This window comes from Carettochelys insculpta, chromosome 3 (assembly GCF_033958435.1).
Source record: "Carettochelys insculpta isolate YL-2023 chromosome 3, ASM3395843v1, whole genome shotgun sequence".
Lineage (NCBI taxonomy): Eukaryota > Metazoa > Chordata > Testudines > Carettochelyidae > Carettochelys > Carettochelys insculpta.
In genome coordinates this window covers 208,889,089-208,909,007 of record NC_134139.1, presented here as the reverse complement: position 1 = coordinate 208,909,007, position 19,919 = coordinate 208,889,089, and the positions used below count along the sequence as shown (strand labels likewise).

The window sequence follows — 19,919 nt, the reverse complement described above, 5'->3', positions numbered from 1 at the left end:
GGGGGGCGGGGAAGGTGGGAGCGATGGGGCGGGGGCGGGGCAGGTGGGGGCCGAGGGGGCGGGGAAGGTGGGAGAAATGGGGCCGGGGCGGGGCCGAAGGGGGGGCAGGTGGGGGCCGAGGGGGCTGGCCGGGGGGCGGGGCCGAGGCGGCGATGGGGCGGGGCCGAGGGGCGGGGAATGTGGGAGCGAGGGGGCGGGGGCGGGGCAGGTGGGGGCCGAGGGGGCGGGGGGGCCGGGGGCGGGGCCGAGGGGGCCGAGGGGGCGGGGCAGGTGGGGGCGAGGGGGCGAGTCCGGGGCGGCGATGGGGCGGGGAAGGTGGGAGCGATGGGGCTGGGGCGGGGCAGGTGGGGGCCGAGGGGGCGGGGGGGCCGAGGGGGCGGGGCTGGGGCGGGCCGCTCCCGCGCGGTGGCAGCGCAGCCCGGACCCGCGCGGTGAGGGCGGGAGCCGCGGCCCGGACCCACCCCCGGTGCTGATGCCGGTACCGGCCCGCTCGGCCGCCCCCCGCGAGCCCCGCGCCTGAGCCCGGCCCGGGGCGATGCGGCTGCCCGAGCGATGGAGAAACTGGCCGCGGGGCTCGGCCGCATCAGCTGGAGCTCGGGGGCGCTGCCCCTGGACGTGATCGTCAGCAAGTGCCGCCTGCCCACGCTGGTGCGCCCGGGGCCAGGTGAGGGCGGGCCGGGGGCGGGATCGGGGCCGGCGAGAGGCAGGACCAGGATCGGGGCCGGCGTGGGGCGGGATCGGGGCCGGGATCGGGGCCCGCAAGAGGCAGGACCAAGATCGGGGCCGGCGGGATCAGGACCGGGATCGGGGCCGGCGGGATCCGGCGAAGTTCGGTCCCGCGGGGAGCTCGCGGGGGCCGGGCCGAGCCGGGCGGGCGCTGCGGGCCCGAGGACGGGGCTGTGCCCGAAGGCGCACGGGAGCTGCCCGCAATGCTGATGGCAGCGGGAGGAGGCGGAAGGCCCTGGCCCCGGAGCAGGGGCACCCCGGCCCCGCCTGCCCGCAGGGGTCCCCGCGGGCTCCCTGGAACAGCTCGCAGCGGGGTCTCCTGCAGGAAGGCGACATCTGCGGGGCGCTCTGGGCCACCGGGAGAACTCACCCCCCAGCCGTGTAGGACCTACAGTATTATTGTCACAGTTAGTTACTCGCATCGCCATAGCGACCGCGACCGCCTTGGTTTGCCTCCGGCCCGCTGGGCTGGGGCCAGGCCCCCTTTCCTTCCCAGCCAGCGGCTTCCAGCCCCAGTGCTGCGGCTGCAGGGCTCCCGGGTGTGTGCTGTGCAGTCGTGCATGTCCATGTGTGCAAGGGCACCTGTGCCAACGTGTTGCTGCACACGTGCCCGTGTGTTCGTGCACGCACATCCAGGTGATGGTGCACGCGCATGTCCCTGTGTGTGCCAGGGCACTGTGTCTGTGTATTGGTACATGCGTGTCCCTGGGTGTGCTGTGGCACAAGTGTCTGTGTGTTGGTGCACACATATGTCCCTGTGTGTGCCAGGGCAGGTGTGTCTGTTTGTTGGTACACACATATGTCCCTGTGTGTGCCAGGGCACGTGTGTCTGTTTGTTGGTACACACATATGTCCCTGTGTGTTGGTGCATGCACATCCATGTGTTGGTGCGCACATATCCCTGTGTGTGCCAGGGCAGGTGTGTCTGTTTGTTGGTACACACATATGTCCCTGTGTGTGCCAGGGCACATGTGTCTGTTTGTTGGTACACACATATGTCCCTGTGTGTTGGTGCACGCACATCCATGTGTTCATATGCACATATGTCCCTGTGTGTGCCAGGCCACACGTGTCTGTGTGTTGGTACACGCATGTCCCTGTGTGTGCTGGGTCACGCGTGTCTGTGAGCAGAGCCGCTGGTGGGAGGTGCAGCTCGGAGGAGCCCGGCGCCGGCTGCCCTGAGGACTGTGCAGAGCAGATAATGGGCTTAGTGGCTTGGTACAAAGCAGCTGCATCTCTCACAATACTGGGCAGGAGCTTTCTCAGCCGGGTGGGAGGAGAGCGGAGGGGCCGAGCGGGCTGTGGGCTGGCGGGGGGGAGCTGCTTTTCTCCTCGGTAGCTCACTTGGCTGCCAGGTTCTTTCCTTGTGACTGGCTCGCTCCAGAGAATGGCTTCTGTGCCTTTTGTCTGCCAGCCACTCGAGGCCCCAGCTTGCTGCAGGCCGGGCCGGGCTGGGCCAGGCAGGGGGAGCCAAGCCTGCTGGGGAGGGCCCAGATGCCAGTGGTGATAAACAATCCCACCAGTCCATGGGGCAGGGGAGGGACGGCCAGCTAGGAGACTGGAGGAGAAAACGAGCCCAGGGGAATTCAGGCCGTGTCCAGCAACTGGCGACCAGCCCCTTTGCTCCGTCCCTGCAGACCGAATCGGTCCGGGGCCTGGAGAACAGACTCACAGGAGCAAAGTGACCGGGCTGGAGGTGAAGGCTGGTGGGGCTTTCCCAGCTCCTGACGGTGGGGGTTAGCTCAGCCATCTCCCACACCTGGGGCCGGCCTTTGGCTGCAGCCATGGAGTTGGGGGCGGGTGACTCTGGCATGTACCTGTTCAGCTTTGAGGCTTGGCTGGGTACTAGTTTCATGGCAATGCCACGGAGGACTGTGGACTGGTGTGTTCCTTGCAAAGCCCAGGGGCTGCCTGGGGCACAGCTGTGCTGCTGAGCTCCAGGGAATTGTTCTGTCCAGCTTGGCACACCCAAGTGGGGGCCAAGGCAGCTGTGTCTCCCCTGCTCGTCTCCTTCTCTGGTCCCCATAAGAGAGCCCAGTCCCCAGGCTCCCAAGAACCACAGCTGCCTGACAGGAAACTTTCTTGTAGCGCCTCTGGCTGAGGAGACTCACGGAGCTGCCTCGATTGGCTGGAATTTCATGAACTGCCACATTCAAACTCTGCTGCGCAGACACCCAGGTTCTTAGTGGTGAGGTGCTCCCTGGGAGTGCCCTGGGACCTGTGCTGGGGAGCCACCTGCTTGTGTCCAGTGCCCTTAGGTTGCAAACTGTGGCTCTTTCCTCCTGGAGCCAGGTCTCCAAATCCCACCTGCGATCTGAGACAGGCACAGGGCTCTTTCCTGCTCGTTCCAAAGCGACTGGCATGAAGGTTGTGCAGGCAGAGCTGCGTCGTCGGCTGTGGAAAAGTGGGGCTGGAAGGCAGCAGGTAAGCCCGGACCATCCCTGGCAGGTGGGCGTCCAACCCGTTCCTGAGACCCCCAGAGGTTGACATCCCACAGCCTCCCCTGGAAGAGGAGTCCCAGGCTTAGCTAACTTCACAGCTTGAAAGGTTTTTCAGCTATTGGTGAAAATCCCCCGTTGCCGCTTGTCAGGACAGCTGGAGCACAGCTGCTCATCAGCCGTTTCCTAACAGCCCCTCACCTACCTGAAGACTGGGCTGAGGGTCCCGCCGTCTTTCCTTCTCACCACTGAACATGCCCTGGTTTTTAACCTCATCTCTCAGGATTTGCTCCCGTTTGGTTTCTCTCCCCTGGCTTTCTCCAACTTGTCACCTGTTTCTGAAGCGTGGCACTCGGAACGGGACACACTGCACCCGCTGAGGCTCGCCAGGGCTGAGCGGAGGGGAACAGCCTCCGGCTGCGGACAGTCAGCGCGCCAGAATGTTAGCCTTTTTTTGCACCGGCACCACACTGTTGGCTCATATCCCATTTATGAGGCGCTGCAAACCCCGGATTCTGTGCAGCAGTGCGACGGCTTGACCAGTTGGTCCCTGTTTTGCTTGGATTTTTTTAACTTCCTGAGTGCAGTACTTTGCATTTGTCTTTGTCGACTTGCTGCGGGTTGATCTCAGATTGATCTCAGATGAATCCCCCTGTTTGTCAGGCGGTTTAAATTTGACCCTTGTGCTCCACAGTGCTTGCAGTCCCATCCTGCTGGGTGTGAGCTGCAGATGTGATACATGTGCTCTCCACTCCATCATCCAAGTCAGTCATTAACATAGTGAATTGTACTGCATCCGGACTGATCCTAGCACAGACCCATTAGCTACAAGCTCATTAGCCATCATGAGCTACAGATAACTACTCTCTGAGTACCGTCACCAGGGTGAGCACACACCTTATACTAATCCCATCTAGATCACATTTCCTTCCTTTGCTTAGGGGACCGTCAGCTGGGCCAGTGTCGAAAGCCTGACTGAGATCTACAACTCCCCAGGCACTCTCTGGTCCCCGTTTTACAGACTGGTCCTGTGTTTGCCCTTTGCTCATCCCCCAGCACCTCACCTGTCGGCCTGGCGTTCTCGGAGCTATTTGCTACCAGTTCAGAGATTGCTCCACGCATGAATGTCCCCAGGCTGTGCTGACTGGGACCCATATATCGTATCTAAACGTCTGCACTCCTGATCTTTACCTGATTTCGCTTTCTTCCTTCCCTGGTCGTTAATATCAATCGTGGCAAGTGTCTTTGAGCCAAGGCTGAGGCAAAAGAGGCATTAGACACCTCTGCCATCTTGATGCCGTTGCTGGTTAGCGCTTCTGCCTTTCCTCTCCCAGACTGAGCCCTGGTCTACGCCGAGAGCGCAGAGTGTCAGCCTCAGAGACCCGCTCCGCCCTCATGACCGTCCCGCACTGTGGACATGCTGGTCTGCAGGTCCAGGGCTTGGGCTGCCCAGGCCCAGCCTAATGAATATGGGGGCCCTATGCAGGCCAGACACTTCACCCCCATGCGCCACCTGGGAGCCACGCAGCAGCTCTGCAGGGGGGGACTGTGCTTAAGGCTGTGGGGGCAGAAACAGCACAGGGAGGCGGGTGGGGGAACAGGTGGATTGGGGCACTGGAGGTGGGGGACAGTTGAAGCAGGAGACGTGAGGCCGGGGGCTTCAGCTGCTTCGGCTGGGACTGAGGGGCTGGAGGACTGGGCTGTGGAGCTGGGAGGTGGAGCGGTGGGGGCGAGGGGCCAGGGGATTGAGCCACCAGGCTGGGAGGTGGGGCGGAGGCCAGGGGATTGGAGCTGCTTAAGGCAGCGCTGTTCTCGGTGGACCCAGGCTCAGCTTAGGGCACTGCTTAGTGGGGGGCACCGGGGTGCCCTGCGCAGCCACGTACGCAGCTTAAGCCTAGGGATGGCCCTGGGCTTGTTTGGATGTCTGGTACCCCAGAAGGGCTACATGGTCATTACTGGCTTTTGGGAGAGGCTCAGCCAGGGTGCCTGCTCCTTCGTGCATGGTCCAGGTTGGGCGGGGGGGCGCACCTCAGAGGAGGAAACTGAGGCGAGGGGCTGGGAGCACCACACCTGGCCAGCAGGGGCCACTCAGGGCAGTCCTGCACTGCATACCCTGGGCAGCCGGCTGTCCGCGGAGGGTTTGCACAGGTCGACTAGAACTCGGCCCACACCCTGTCAGGCCATCAGGCAAGGTGCAGAGCAGCCTTTGGGGGGCACCCAGCACTGGGAAGGGTTGGGCCCAAAGGGCCCGCTCCGTAGTCCATTGGCAAGCCCTCCCCATCCCCCCAGGCCAGTCAGCTTCTGAGCAGGCCCAATGGGGCAGCAGCTGGGTATAACAGGGGGCGTGAGCTGTGAACCCCGCCGGGCGTCATCCCCAAGTAACGCCTGTCTCGGTGGCCCTGGTGCCCTCTAGCGGCTGCTGCCCGCAGGAAGCCTAAGAGCTGTCCCAGTGCTAGTGTTGGGGCCTGGTGCTCCTTGGGGGAGATGGACCACGTTGTAGCCGATGTTCCCTCTGCTCTTGCCCATCCATGTGAAGAATCAGTTGTGTTCCATGCGCTGAGGTGAGTGCGGGTGTGCACCGCCCGGAGAAACGCAGGCTGCCGGCTGGGGGCGCTCTGCTAATCCGCTTGGGGGCATTTGAGTCCCTCCTGGGTGGCTGCTTCCAGGGAACGCTGGTTGCATCCCTCCCGGTGAACGCGGAGACGCCTTCCAGGCTGGAAGTCGGCTGCTTGACGGGAATGCCTGTGGGCCCCAGGTGCTCTGGGCTGAGCTAATGACAGAGGCTTTGCCTGTGTTAGCAACTGTCACGTTACCGGTTCACTGGTGGATCGATTTCCACTTCCTCTTGGCAGGCAGGGGCGGGGGCTGCTGCTCGCCTGGTGTCTGCACTCCAGCTCCTCGCAGCAGCCCCGCGGAGGTGGCGCAGATTGTCCCGTCTCTGCAGCTGGGATTGGCTGGCACAAGGGCTCAGTGCCCCGTGACGGTGACGGGTGCATGGTCAGTATCCTGATATGTACAGAGGTGGTGGCTTTGTGGGGTTTGCCTTAAAATCCATGACTATAAATAAGTGATCTTGTAACAGGAGTGAATCAGGCAGCAGAGAGTATCTCAGCTTGCCCCTTTCTTTGCCTGCGGAGCACCTGATGTTCTCCCCCTCGCTCCTGGGGGCCCACTGCTGGGGTCTCTTAGAACCGTAGAATCCTCGAGTTGGAAGAGACCTCAGGACATCATCAAGTCCAACCCCGTGATCAGAGCAGGACCAACCCCAACTAATCATCCCAGCCAGGGCTCTGTCAATCCAGACTTAAAAACCCCGAGGGATGGAGATTCCACCACCTCTCCAGGTAACGTATTCCAGTGCTTCACCTCCCTCCTGGGGAAAGCTTTTCCTAATGTCCAACCTGCGCCTCCCCGACTGCAGTTTGAGACCATTGCTTCTTGTTCTGCTATCTGTCACCGTTGAAAACAACATCTCAACTTCCTCTTTCAAGCCCTCATTCAAGAAGTCGAAGGCTTCTGTTAAGTCCCACCTCACTCTTCTCTTCTGCAAACTAGATAAATCCCTCAGCATCTCCTCATAGTTCATGTGCTGCAGCCCCTTCGTCATTTTGTCGCCCTCCATTGGCCTCTCTCCAGTGTGTCCAGATCCTTTCTATACTGGGGCTTTCAGAACTGGACACTCCAGATGTGGCCTCAGCAGTGCTGAATAGAGGGGAATAATCACCTACCTAGAGCTGCTGGCAGTGCTCCTACTAATGCACTCCAATATGCCATTAGCCTCCTTGGCTACCAGGGCACACTGTGGACTCATATCCAACTTCTCATCCACTGTAATCCCCAGGTCCTTTTCTCCAGAACTGCTGCTTAGCCAGTCGGTCCCCAGCCTGTAACAATACTTGGGATTCTTCCTCCCAAATGCAGAACTCTGCTCTTGTCCTGGTTGAACTGCATCAGATTTCTTTTGGCCCAGTCCTCCAGTTTGTCTAGTTCACTCTGGACCCTGTCCCTACCCTCCAGTGTATCTACCTGACCCGCTACCTTAGTCTTATCTGCAAATTTGCTGAGGGTGCAATTCACGCCATCATCTAGGTCATAAATAAAGATGTTGAACAATACTGGCCCTAGAACTGAGCCTTGGGGCACTCCACTTGAAACCGACCGCCAACCAGACACTGAGCCGTTGACCGCTACCCATTGGGCACGTCATCAAGCCAGTTTTCTTTCCATCTTAAAGTCCATGTATCCAATCCGTACTTCCTTAACTTATGGGCAAGAAAGTTGTGGGAGATGGTATCAAAAGCTTTGCTTAAGTCCGGGTAGATCACATCCATTGACTTTACCATGTCCACAGAGCCAGTTACCTAATCATAGAAGCTAATCAGATTGGTCAGGCACGACTTGCCCTTGGTGAATCCATGTTGACTCCCCTCTTCCAAGTGCTCCAAAATGGATTCTTTGAGGATCCCCTCCATGAATTTTCTGGGGAGTGAGGTAAGTCTGACCAGGCTGTAGTTCCCCAGGTTGTCTTTCTTTCCTTTTATAAAAATGGGCATGACATTTCCCTTTCCAATCAGCTGGCTCCTCTGCTGATCTCCAGGAGTTTTCAAAGATAATGGGCCTATGGCTCTGCAGTCACACCAGTCAACTTCCTCAGCACCCTCGGGTGCATTTGATGTGGCCGCATGGATTTGTGCAAATCCATCTCTTCTATATAGTGCTGTCATGGGGTGCGAAGGGTCTCCAGGCTCTGCCCTCATCTGCAGTCAGATGTGACTCTCACTCAGCAAGGAGAACAGGAGGGTTATGCGGTGACAGGGACACAGAGTAGCAGAGGTGTCACCACAGAAACCTGAAGCTGTCAGTACCATTCCGCTTGGGGAGAAGGGCCCAGAGGGTTCTTGGGCTGGGCCCCTGGCCCCTCTTCCTCCCAGACCAGACTGTCCCACTCCACAGCCCAGTTTCACTGCAAACCAGCCAGGCCCCTCCTCCCGCCTTTGTAACCTAGGCTAAAGGTGCCACCTGGTAGCCCAGGTTACAAATAGCCACGGGCCCCATTGCCTACATGTGAGAGATCATCACCACTTTCCCACCACTGCTACGCGCTGGTGCTGTTTCTGGGGAAACTGAGGCACACACCTGGTGTTACTACAGGCCAGTAGGAAACACACACAGTCTAACCAGGGGACTCAAATCCTCACACACCCCAGTTTGTCACAAGTTCGTAACCTGAGGGCTGCCTTCCTCCTCCACGCACTGTGCTACCCGGTGCGGTAGTCTGGGAGCTGACCTTGTGTGTGCAGGCAGAGGCAGAAAAAGCATTGAGTACTTCAGTTTTCCCACATTGTCTGTCGCCAGGCTCCCATCCCCATTCAGGAACGGCCCCACACCCTCCCTGAGCATCGCATCCCCATCAGCCAGTCTCCCTCCCCAGCCCCGGCTCTTTTCTGTGGGTCTCCCTCAACTTCCTAGCCGCTGTCTGCTGGCAAGGAGCCTGGAACCTGGGCCTCCACATCCCCCCCCAGCCCTGCCTGCGTGTCCTTCAGCCGGCGGGGCTGTGTGAGCCCCGGCACATCCCTCACACAGCCAGCGAGAGCTTTCTGCCTGCATGCTCCCTCCGAGCAGCAACGGCACAAAGGGGATGTCTTTGCCGCTCAGGCCTACTTGCCAGCAGCTGCCAGAAGGGGCCGGGTGGATTTCAAGTCCTTGGAACTTTGCAGCTTTTCCCTAGTAACCGTTGCTGAGGTTCATACAACAACAGCCGGGGAGGGCTCCCTGCCTGCCACCCGGCTCAGCACAGGCTGCTGGGGAGCCACAGCCCTGGCCTCCCAGCTGCCGTTCCCACGGGCGCTTTGGGAGGGCACGGACCAGTGAGCAGAGGGTGCAGAGCAGAGCAGAAGAGGGGAGCCAGCCCTGGGGGGATCATGCTGAGCTTTGCCCCTCTCCAAGGAGCTGCCTGCGGAGGTTTTTAAGGGGTGAAGGAGCCCAGCTGGGTGGGACTGGGGGACGTAAAGCTTCAGGCAGTGGGTTTGGACCTGAGCTGGGCCAGACACCACAGAGTGGGACTAGACCCTGAAACTGGCCCGGCTGAGCGTGGGGTCAGGAGGACCGAGCCTGCCCAGTGTGGGGGAAAGGCGAGCGGGTTCCCAACAGCTCTGCCAGCGCCATGCACCGCTGCTGTGTCGTTAGCCACCCAGGAAAGACAGATCCCTGCCCCGGAGTGTGGCCCAGCTCCTCCCCCAAAGGGGCTACTCAGGGCATTTGTATCCTCCTTCCAGCAGTGGCAGGATGTTCCCAGTGTCTCAGATTGGGACAGGCTCTGGTTGTGCTTTCCTGGGAGGTCACAGGCTCATTCCCAGCTGCCTTTGTACCTGGTCTCCTCCAGTCAGGGTGACCAGGGCTTCTCCAGCAGTGCAGTGATTAGCGTCTGCACTGAGGACATTTGGGTGCTGTGCCAAGGCCCTCCTCTGACACAGGCTTCCTGTAGGACTTTGGTCATGTCACTTACTCTGCCAGGCCTCCATTGCAGGGCGGGAGGGTAAATACGTTGATTGTGAGGTGCTGAGGGGACGGTGCCCAGTTACGTGCCTTGGTGTGTATGGGTAGCAAACATAACTCGAATGCGTGTGGTCAGGGCAGCACTGTGTTCTGATAGGAGCAGTCTGTGTGACAGATCTGAGCTGCACAGCAAAGCCTGAAGGGCCAGTGTGCTTGTCACATTGGGCGGCTTCCCTCACACTAGGGGTGTGTGTGTGTGTGTGTGTGTCTGTGCACAAAGTCACGGGGGCACCTTTCCTCAGGCCTGCTGGATTGCGCCGGCCCTTTTAGGGCCCCTGCTTGAAACCCAGCTGGGCCCGAGAGCCGCTCTTGGGCTGGAGGCACATGGCTGCCGAAATGCCGACTGTCCAGTGAGGGGGTGTTCTCCTTGCTGTGGAACCAGTGTCCTATTGCAGCACTAAGGGCTGCTGTGCTGCGGGGGGTGGGGCGCTGCTCTTCTCTCGGTGGCTGTGATAAGACAGACTTTCTGGGCACAGCTACAGAATCACTCCAGGTCCCTTTGATTGGAATTTGCGCCACTTACAGCCCTGGGCTGGGATCTCCTTCTCACTAAGGCAAATCCAACCAGCCTCCACAGCCCCTCCGCCAGCCCCACTGGCCAGCCAGAAGCCACCCAAGCAAATCCACAGATTGCTGTTCTGGTCTGGCTGTGGTCTGAAGAAGTGGGTCTGTCCCACGAAAGCTCATCACCTAATAAACTATTTTGCTAGTCTTCAAAGTGCTACTTGACTGCTTTTTGTTTTGACAGATTTCTCAGCCGCTCTACGAGCCCAGACCAGCAGCCCCCACCTTCATGTGAGAGGCTCAAATTTGACTCCGTTAACCAAGGATTAAACAGAGACTGGGAGTGGCTCGCAGCTTACAAAAACAGCTTCTCTGCCCTGGGCGTTAATATCGCCCCATTAGACTCTGACAATAGCTCACATCCCCCTGTCTGCTCAGACTTGTTTTTCCCTCTTTTGATAAGTGCTGGTTATACTGGGCCATTTCCACCTTGCTGAATAGACCTTGTCAGCTCTGGCCCTCCCTCTTACTGGGACCCCATTCTTTAAATACCCCTCTGAAACCACCCCACCCCCACTCATGCATCAGACGAAGCGGGTCTTTGCCCACGAAAGCTTATGCTCCAAAATATCTGTTAGGCCGTAAGGTGCCACAAGACTTGTTGTTGCTCTTACACCCATTTCACCAAACACCACAGATTCTTCCAGACCCCAGAGGGCCCAGACCCAGGTCAATGGATCTTACCCAAGCAACACACTCACCAATTCTTTAGATCTAATACCTAAAGATTTATTAATACAAAAGAAAGAACAAGGTTGGAGAGAAGAATTGTTAAAGCAATACTTCACATGCATCAGTCACAACTACTGATGGAGGTCAGTGATGTTATTTGCTGATTCTTGAAAGTCTCTGAAAGGTCATTTCAGGTTACATAGATTCAGTCTTTGGAGCCTTGTAGATCCGGCCTGCTGGGGTCCACATGCTGGGACATGGACCCTTGGAGAGCAAAAGACAAAGGATTCAAGATGAACCCCACCATTGTTCACTCTTGTAGTTGTCTCTGGTGGCCGAGATAGTCTGTGCTCCACCAAAACGAAGCAGCAGAAATGTAGCACTTAAAAACTAACAAAATGATTTATTCAGTGATCAGCTTTCGTGGGTCAGACCCACTGCTTCAGATCACGTGCGATCAGTTTCAGAAGTGGGTCTGTCCCACGAAAGCTCATCACCCAATAAAGCAGTCTTTCACATGCTACATTTCTGCTGCTTTGTTTTGGCTCTTCTATGTTCAGGGACAAAGCCCCTTCTTCTTCCCAGAGTCCCTTGAGAGTCTGCTCCTGCCTGACTCAGGTGGGCGGTTGTGGCAACCTGCCACTGGATGGATCCCAGGAGCCAGGCTCAGATTTCTGAGACGGGCCTGTTCCTTTGTCTCAGTTCAGGTCACTTGACCAGTGGGCTGCATCCCATTGACAAGTCCCAAGCACCTGGAATGTGGATTTGGTGTCTGAGCACCTGGTTTCCCCCCTATTGTTCAGCCCGATGGCCCAGCTGGGGGCTGAGTTCACACCCCTATTGTGAAGCTCAGTACTCAAACGCTGCCAAATCTATAACTTTACCTACATACAGGATACAGACACGTAAGTAGCACACAGCGATTCAGGGCATCATCAGCTTTCATTAGACACCTCACACGGCCCCCCGAGCACAATATTGGGGCCCAGTACCCACACTGGGCATTAAAATGGCTTCCAGACCCAATATAAAAATCCAGTCACGTGACAGGGTCAGTGCTGAGCCCGGTGCAGCACTAGGGGGCGCTGTGCTGCAGGGGGGGGAGCTGCTTCAGTAGGGGGCGCTCTCCTCTCAGGGTCAGTGCTGAGCCCGGTGCCCCAGTGCAGCGCTAGGGGGCACTGTGCTGCAGGGGGGGAGCTGGATCAGTAGGGGGCGCTCTCTTCTTGGTGTCAGTGCTGAGTCTGGTGCCCCACTGCGGCACCAGGGGGCGCTGTGCTGCAGGGGGGAACTGGTTCAGTAGGGGGCGCTCTCCTCTCAGTGTCTCTGCTGAGCCCAGTGCCCCAGTGTGGTGCTGGGGGGCCTGTGGGGGCACTTTTCCCAGTGCCCAGCATGGCACCATGGGGTGCTGTGCTGCAGCTGCTCTCTGGCCGGAATGAGGCCGACACTGCTCCCCCCCTCACTGCAGCCCTGCCGCCCCCTTCCCGTGGGGCTGTCTCCGAGCAGAGCTCAGTGGTGGGACTGGGTGTCAATAACGTTGTCGCTCCAGCTGGGCTTCGCGGCTGCTGCTTCGGCTATTTAATCCGAACAAAGAGGCGTTGCCAGGGCAACTTGCCACTCTTGGCAGCGGAGACCTGCTCATCCTTCGGGGCAGGCGGGGGAACAGGCCCCGAGATGGCCTTGCTTGAGGGGCGCCTGTAGGCAGCTGGGGGGAGGGGCGCACTCGCTTGTCCTGTCCCTGCTGCCGCTACTGGACCCGGTGCCCCGGGCCTGACGCAGTGCGCGGATGCAGAGGTGCCTGTGAACCGTGCACCTGCCCTGGGCCCTGCATGCAGTGCTTGGCCACGAGGGTCCTGCTGCAGCCTCAGCCAGAGGGCGAGGCAGGGAGAACTGAGCATCCTGAGAGATGTGGCTTGGTGGGCGGACGGGCGTTTGGAGCCGTGGCTGCGTCCCCCTTTCAGCACCCCGGACTCCGATTGCTCCCTAACCTAGGGGGGAATATTCAGGGGTTCACCATCGGGTTGTCCTGGAACGATTCCTTTGAAATTCCTGTGTCACGCCCAACCGGCCGAGTGAAGGAGCCCGGTTGTGAGGGTGGCCCCCTTCCCAGCCCAGCAGCCGGGCCGCTCAGGTGGCTGCTCATGGTGCAGTCACCAGACGGCTCGCACTGCAGGCTGGGCGGCAGGGTCCCCAGGCGGGCGAAAGTGGCCAGCTGGAAATAAACGAGAGACGCAATGGTTTGGCTCAAACAGCAGCAGTACGGCCCCAGGTCAGAGACTTGGGACCCTTCCCTGCGCTTCTCTAGAGCCTTTCCACCTTAGGCCAAGGGAAGCGGAGGAACTGAAGCACAGAGCAGCGAAACGGAGAGGCCGGCTGCTGAGCTGGGGCTAGGGCCCCGGTGTCTGCTCAGGAAGAAGTGACGGCTGCTGGGTGCATGTTCCAAGTGAAGAGGAAGGCACTGCCCCATCAACCAAAGGGCATTGTGCAGTGGGTACCGTGAGGAGCAGCCCAGCAAGCTACGGAGCTGTCCAAACGCCCGGCTCGCCGCAAGTGTCTCCTGATCCCCAGAGCCGTGTGTCTGACTCTCTCCTGCTGGCCTGGGGCGACATTCAGCCTTTCCCTGGGGGCTGCCCTAGTGCTGGGGGAGTCGGGGATCTTGTGTGGCCTCATGTCCATGAGCTGCTTTGATGAGCTCTGGACACCGGGGACTAGAGCTAACCCGGGTCTGAAGGGAGTTCCTGCCCCCAAGGGCTCTGATGTGCCCTGCAATATGGAGAAGGAGTCATTGTCATAGAGTCACAGAATCCCAGGGCTGGAAGGGACCTCAGGGGGGCACTGAGTCCAGCCCTCTGCTTCAAGCAGGATCAACCCCAGCTAAGTCATCCCAGCCAGGACCTTGTCCAGCCAGGACTTAAAAACCTCGAGGGATGGAGAATCCACCACCTCTCTGGGCAACACATTCCAGTGCTTCACCTCCCTCCTGGTGAAGTAGTTTTTCCTAATATCCAACCTGCACCTCTCCCTCTTCAACTTCAGGCCATTGCTCCTTGTTCTGCCATCTGACACCACTGAGAACAGCCTCTCACCAGCCTCTTTAGAGCTCCCCTTCAGGAAGTTGAAGGCTGCTATTAAATCACCCCTCAGTCTTCTCTTCTGTAAACTAAACAAACCCAAATCCCTCAGCCTCTCCTCATAGGTCTTGTGCTCCAGACCCTGAATCATTTTTGTTGCCCTCCGCTGGACCTGCTCCAGCACATCCGTATCCAAAGTGGTGGGGGTGGGGATGCCAGCGTTCCATGGTGCCAGCCCTGCAGCACCTTGGCTACACACCATGCCCGGTTAAATGGGCGCACACCCAGTGCGGACACGCCACTCCTCCGTGACTTGCTCGGTCTGGCTTAGCTTGCGCTGCAGCCTCCCGGCTGATGCGGGATTCCTGCCAGTTATGTGCTGATTGCTAATTAAGCCGCAGGCACTCCCTGGAAGGGCTGTTCTTGACCTCCACTGACAGACCACAGATCCTGGTCCAGCCCCTGTGCCAAGCTGGGCCAAGGGATCTTTGCTCATCGCTGGCAGGTGTTGACCCAGCCTGGTTTTAAAACTGTTGGCGGGGGGTTGAGGGGGTGGGGAGCCTGGCCCCAGAGCCCAACCACTCATGCTGCCACTGATTGCTGAGCTAGTGGTCTTGGCTTGCAGTGTCTGCTGGTACCGGCCAGGGCTGTGGAGAACAGGTGACCCTGGCCTGGTCAGAAGAGCCTGGAGATGGCTTCGGTCCCCTGCTGCCTGCTTGTCTCAGGACAAAACAAGCCCACCTCCTGCAGCCTGTCCTCCTAGGTCAGAAAGTTAGAAACCAAACATGGAAAGGGAAACGGAGGCACAGGGAGGGGCAGCTGTGTACCCCAGGCCAGCCAAGGAGTCAGGCGTCCTCTGCTCAGCTGTGTACCCCAGGCCAGCCAAGGAGTCAGGAGTCCTCTGCTCAGCTGCTGCCGTGGTCCTGCCAAAACCGGGAGGCTTCTGTGGAGTCTCCTAGGTGTGGGGTGGGGGGGTGAGGAGTCCGGGGCTCTGGTTCTTGCCCTCTGTGTTCCCCGCCTCCCCAGTAGCCCCAGTGAAATGGACCCATGGCAGGTCCAAGGGCAGGGCCTTCTCTGGACTCACTGCATAGGAGGCCCAGGGGGTAGGGGCGGTGGGAGTGGGGCAGCCTGGCCCTGGCACTCTGGGCTGGCTGTGACAGAGGTACAGGGTGCTGGGTGGGAGGTGTGGCTGAGCGAAGGCTGGTGTGGGCTGTTCAGAGCTGGCTGTGACAGAAGCTGTAATATTTAGAGGCCTTTCTGAGCACATCTGAGCGAACCAAACCGAGGCAAAGTGCTTAAACCTGGGCCATTTACAGCCAGGCTGGGGTTTTCGTCTCACAAAGGCCAGCCAAGCCAGCTGCAAAAGTCCCCCTGCCAGCCCCACTGGCCAGCCAGAGGCTACACAGGCAAACCCACGGATTCCCCAGCAGTAACAATGTTCAACTCAGCAGTTTTCCTGTGCAGGCGAGAGCTTATGAGAACCTATTTCCCCAACTCCACACAGGTTTTCCAGCCCCCAAAGGGACTAGCCACAGTCCCAGGTCCATATATACTTAGGTCTGACCCAGACGAGCACGCTGGGCTGATCCTGGACAATCTAACACCTGTAGGTTTGATAACAAAGAGAGGAAGAACAGGGTGAGAATAAAAATTGTTAGTGGTAGGTTATATATATCAGGTGCGGCTATCGCTGCAGGGTGCAGCCGATGGCACGAGCTGCTGTCTTGAAAGTCTCTGGACACACACCCTGTGAGGGACGGATCCAGCCAGATGAAGCCTGGGCCGGGGTTTTAGGGCTAAGGACACAGCTGGCTGCAGCCAGGGTCCTCGTTATAGCCTTGCGGTGTGGAGGAAGGTGCAGCTCCTGAGCTGGCACTCAGTGGAGGATCTCCTGATCAGGTCACCCGCTGGGGCGTTCTGCCACCAGCCGCGGGGCGAAACAGCCTGGCTCAGTCGCCCTCAGCTGTGGCGCCGAAGTGTCTGGGCCTCTGTTCCTTTGTTCAGCCCGTGTCACCTGGCTGGGGAGGTGATCAAACCTTCCATTGTGAATCCTTAGCGCTAAAACTTTTCCACTACAGCCGCGGAGCCAATGGCCATAACGTCACATACAAACACAGCACAGACGTCCAGGTACCACAGGCAGCCTCAGGGCATTGCCAGCGTTCAGTACACACCACCCACCTGGTGCAAACTTAGTGCAGTGGTGACAGAAATGGTTTTATATTACTGTAAAAATCTGGTGACAGAAGTGGAGGGGGCAGCCTGGCGCAGAAAGCTCAAGGCTGGCTGTGAGAGAGGGGCAGGGTGTGGGGAGGTGGGGCACAGGCTGGTGTGGGGTGGTCAGGGCCGGCTGTGAGAGAGGCGCAGGGTGTGGGGAGGTGGGGCACAGGCTGGTGTGGGGTGGTCAGGGCCGGCTGTGAGAGAGGCGCAGGGTGTGGGGAGGCGGGGTACAGCCGGTGTGGGTTGCTCGGGGCCGGCTGTGAGAGAGGCGCAGGGTGTGGGGAGGTGGGGTACAGCCGGTGTGGGTTGCTCGGGGCCGGCTGTGAGAGAGGCGCAGGGTGTGGGGAGGTGGGGTACAGCCGGTGTGGGTTGCTCGGGGCCGGCTGTGAGAGAGGCGCAGGGTGTGGGGAGGTGGGGTACAGCCGGTGTGGGTTGCTCGGGGCCGGCTGTGAGAGAGGCGCAGGGTGTGGGGAGGTGGGGTACAGCCGGTGTGGGTTGCTCGGGGCCGGCTGTGAGAGAGGCGCAGGGTGTGGGGAGGCGGGGTACAGCCGGTGTGGGTTGCTCGGGGCCGGCTGTGAGAGAGGCGCAGGGTGTGGGGAGGCGGGGTACAGCCGGTGTGGGTTGCTCGGGGCCGGCTGTGAGAGAGGCGCAGGGTGTGGGGAGGTGGGGTACAGCCGGTGTGGGTTGCTCGGGGCCGGCTGTGAGAGAGGCGCAGGGTGTGGGGAGGTGGGGTACAGCCGGTGTGGGTTGCTCGGGGCCGGCTGTGAGAGAGGCGCAGAGTGTGGGGAGGTGGGGTACAGCCGGTGTGGGTTGCTCGGGGCCGGCTGTGAGAGAGGCGCAGGGTGTGGGGAGGCGGGGTACAGCCGGTGTGAGTTGCTCGGGGCCGGCTGTGAGAGAGGCGCAGGGTGTGGGGAGGTGGGGTACAGCCGGTGTGGGTTGCTAGGGGATGGCTGTGAGAGAGGCGCAGGGTGTGGGGAGGTGGGGTACAGCCGGTGTGGGTTGCTCGGGGCCGGCTGTGAGAGAGGCGCAGGGTGTGGGGAGGCGGGGTACAGCCGGTGTGGGTTGCTCGGGGCCGGCTGTGAGAGAGGCGCAGGGTGTGGGGAGGTGGGGTACAGCCGGTGTGGGTTGCTCGGGGCCGGCTGTGAGAGAGGCGCAGGGTGTGGGGAGGCGGGGTACAGCCGGTGTGGGTTGCTCGGGGCCGGCTGTGAGAGAGGCGCAGGGTGTGGGGAGGCGGGGTACAGCTGGTGTGGGTTGCTCGGGGCCGGCTGTGAGAGAGGCGCAGGGTGTGGGGAGGTGGGGTACAGCCGGTGTGGGTTGCTCGGGGCCGGCTGTGAGAGATGCCGAGGGGCGGATCAGGCTGGACCCCACCCTCAGGGCTGTCCCTTCCCCTGCAGGAGAGCACGTGGAGGGGCTGAGTGAGCAGGACGTGCTCCTCATTCACTCCTGCCGCCAGTGGACCACGGTGACGGCGCACAGCCTGGAGGAGGGGCACTACGTCATTGGGCCCAAGATCGACATCCCGCTGCAGTACCCAGGTACTGGGGGGGGTGGGGGGAGGATCGACATCCTGCTGCAGTACCCAGGAGCTGTGTTTGTGTGTGTGTGTGGGATCAACATCCTGCTGCATTACCCAGGAGCCGGGGGTGGGGGGGGGGGATGACCTCCCACTGCAGTACCTGGGTACCAGGAGCGGGGGAGGGGGGATGACATCCCACTGCGGTACCCGGGTACCAAGAGCGGGGGAGGGGGGATGACATCCTGCTGTGGTACCCGGGTACCAGGAGGGGGCGGGGCGGGGTATGACATCCCGGGTACCAGGAGGGGGGGAGGGGGGATGACATCCCGCTGTGGTACCCGGGTACCAGGAGAGGGGGAGGGGGGATGACGTCCCGCTGCGGTACCCGGGTACCAGGAGGGGGGAGGGGGGATGACGTCCCGCTGCGGTACCCGGGTACCAGGAGCGGGGGAGGGGGGATGACGTCCCGCTGCGGTACCCGGGTACCAGGAGGGGGGAGGGGGGATGACGTCCCGCTGCGGTACCCGGGTACCAGGAGCGGGGGAGGGGGGATGACGTCCCGCTGCGGTACCCGGGTACCAGGAGGGGGGGAGGGGGGATGACGTCCCGCTGCGGTACCCGGGTACCAGGAGGGGGGGAGGGGGGATGACGTCCCGCTGCAGTACCCGGGTACCAGGAGGGGGGGAGGGGGGATGACGTCCCGCTGCGGTACCCGGGTACCAGGAGGGGGGAGGGGGGATGGCGTCCCGCTGCGGTACCCGGGTACCAGGAGGGGGGAGGGGGGATGGCATCGCGCTGCGGTACCCGGGTACCCGGGCGTGGGGTACAGCTCAGCCAGGCCGTGGCTGAGTGCCGTGGGCAGCCTCGGTTTGCTCAGCTGCGAGCTGCCGCACAGAGGTGAAGGTTTGCGCCGTGCGTTGAGGCCCAGGGAAACGGGGGCAGGGGACTGGCGTCCCGCCGGCGCGACGTTAGTTCTCAGCAGTCAGCCTGCTCGGGAGAGTCCTGGCTCGCCCGTGGCTACGCCGGGCCCAGCTCCCTGAGGTCACCGAGCCAGCCTGGGAAACCACAACTCCGGGCGAGGCGCAGGGCTGCCAGCCCCTTTGCCCTGCGTGCAGCCTGCCTGGCTTCTGCCAGGGCTGAGCTGGACCCCGGGGGGAGCAGCAGCTGCCAGGCTGGGCCCCTCGCGCGGCAAGCGGAGGGGGTGGCCCTTGGACGCAGCCTGCTCAGCGGGGCTTCCCAGAGGGTGCTGGGAGCTCAGGGCAGAACCTGCGGCTCCACGCTGGTGTGAAGGGGAACCCAGATGAGCCAGCGCCGAGCCGGTGCTCGATTTTGTGGGGGTGGGGGATGCCTGGAGCTGTATGTTTAGGTGCTGAGCTGTGGGGGCGGCGGGTGTCTGGTGCTGTACGTTTAGGTGCTGAGCTGTGGGGGTGGGGGTGCATGGAGCTGTACATTTAGGTGCTGAGCTATGGGGGCAGCGGGTGCGTGGAGCTGTACGTTTAGGTGCTGAGCTGTGGGGGCAGCGGGTGCATGGAGCTGTACATTTAGGTGCTGAGCTATGGGGGCAGCGGGTGCGTGGAGCTGTACGTTTAGGTGCTGAGCTGTGGGAGCGGCGGGTGCCTGGAGCTGTACGTTTAGGTGCTGAGCTGTGGGGGCAGCAGGTGTCCGGTGCTGTACGTTTAGGTGCTGAGCTTTTGGGGTGCGGGGTGCCTGGAGCTGTACATTTAGGTGCTGAGCTGTGGGGATGGCGGGTGCCCGGTGCTGTACGTTTAGGTGCTGAGCTGTGGGGGCGGCGGGTGCCTGGAGCTGTACATTTAGGTGCTGAGCTGTGGGGGCGGCGGGTGCCCGGAGCTGTACGGTTAGGTGCTGAGCTCCCTGCAGCTGGCCCGGTGAGTGCCCGAGGGCCTGCGCTAAGCCCAGCCCCCGGTAATGCATCCTGCTGATAAATAAATCATGGGCCATGGACGGGGCGGGGGAGTGACTAACGACCTGTTCCAGCAGGAGCCGGGGGCTGGGCAGGAGGCAGCCCCAGAATGTGGTCACCTGCTTTACGGCCCATTCCCAGGTCAGCGCTGGCGGCCCAGACGCAGCAAAGGGGCTGCAGTGCCGCCAGGCTGAGCCCCAGGGCTGCTCTCCCGCTCCCTGCGAAGGCTCCTGGGGAGT

General features: G+C 60.9%; 1 protein-coding gene across 1 annotated transcript in view; it reads left to right on the top strand.

Annotated features, from left to right (window-relative positions):
* Window positions 1-552: 552 nt before the first annotated feature.
* Window positions 553-19,919, top strand: part of GAREM2 (GRB2 associated regulator of MAPK1 subtype 2) — a 31,161-nt gene continuing 11,794 nt past the window's right edge. The window contains exons 1-2 of the mRNA XM_074989073.1: window positions 553-664; window positions 17,638-17,778. Of these exons, the coding sequence (XP_074845174.1) occupies window positions 553-664; window positions 17,638-17,778 (253 nt within the window). The remainder of the gene's footprint in view (window positions 665-17,637; window positions 17,779-19,919) is intronic.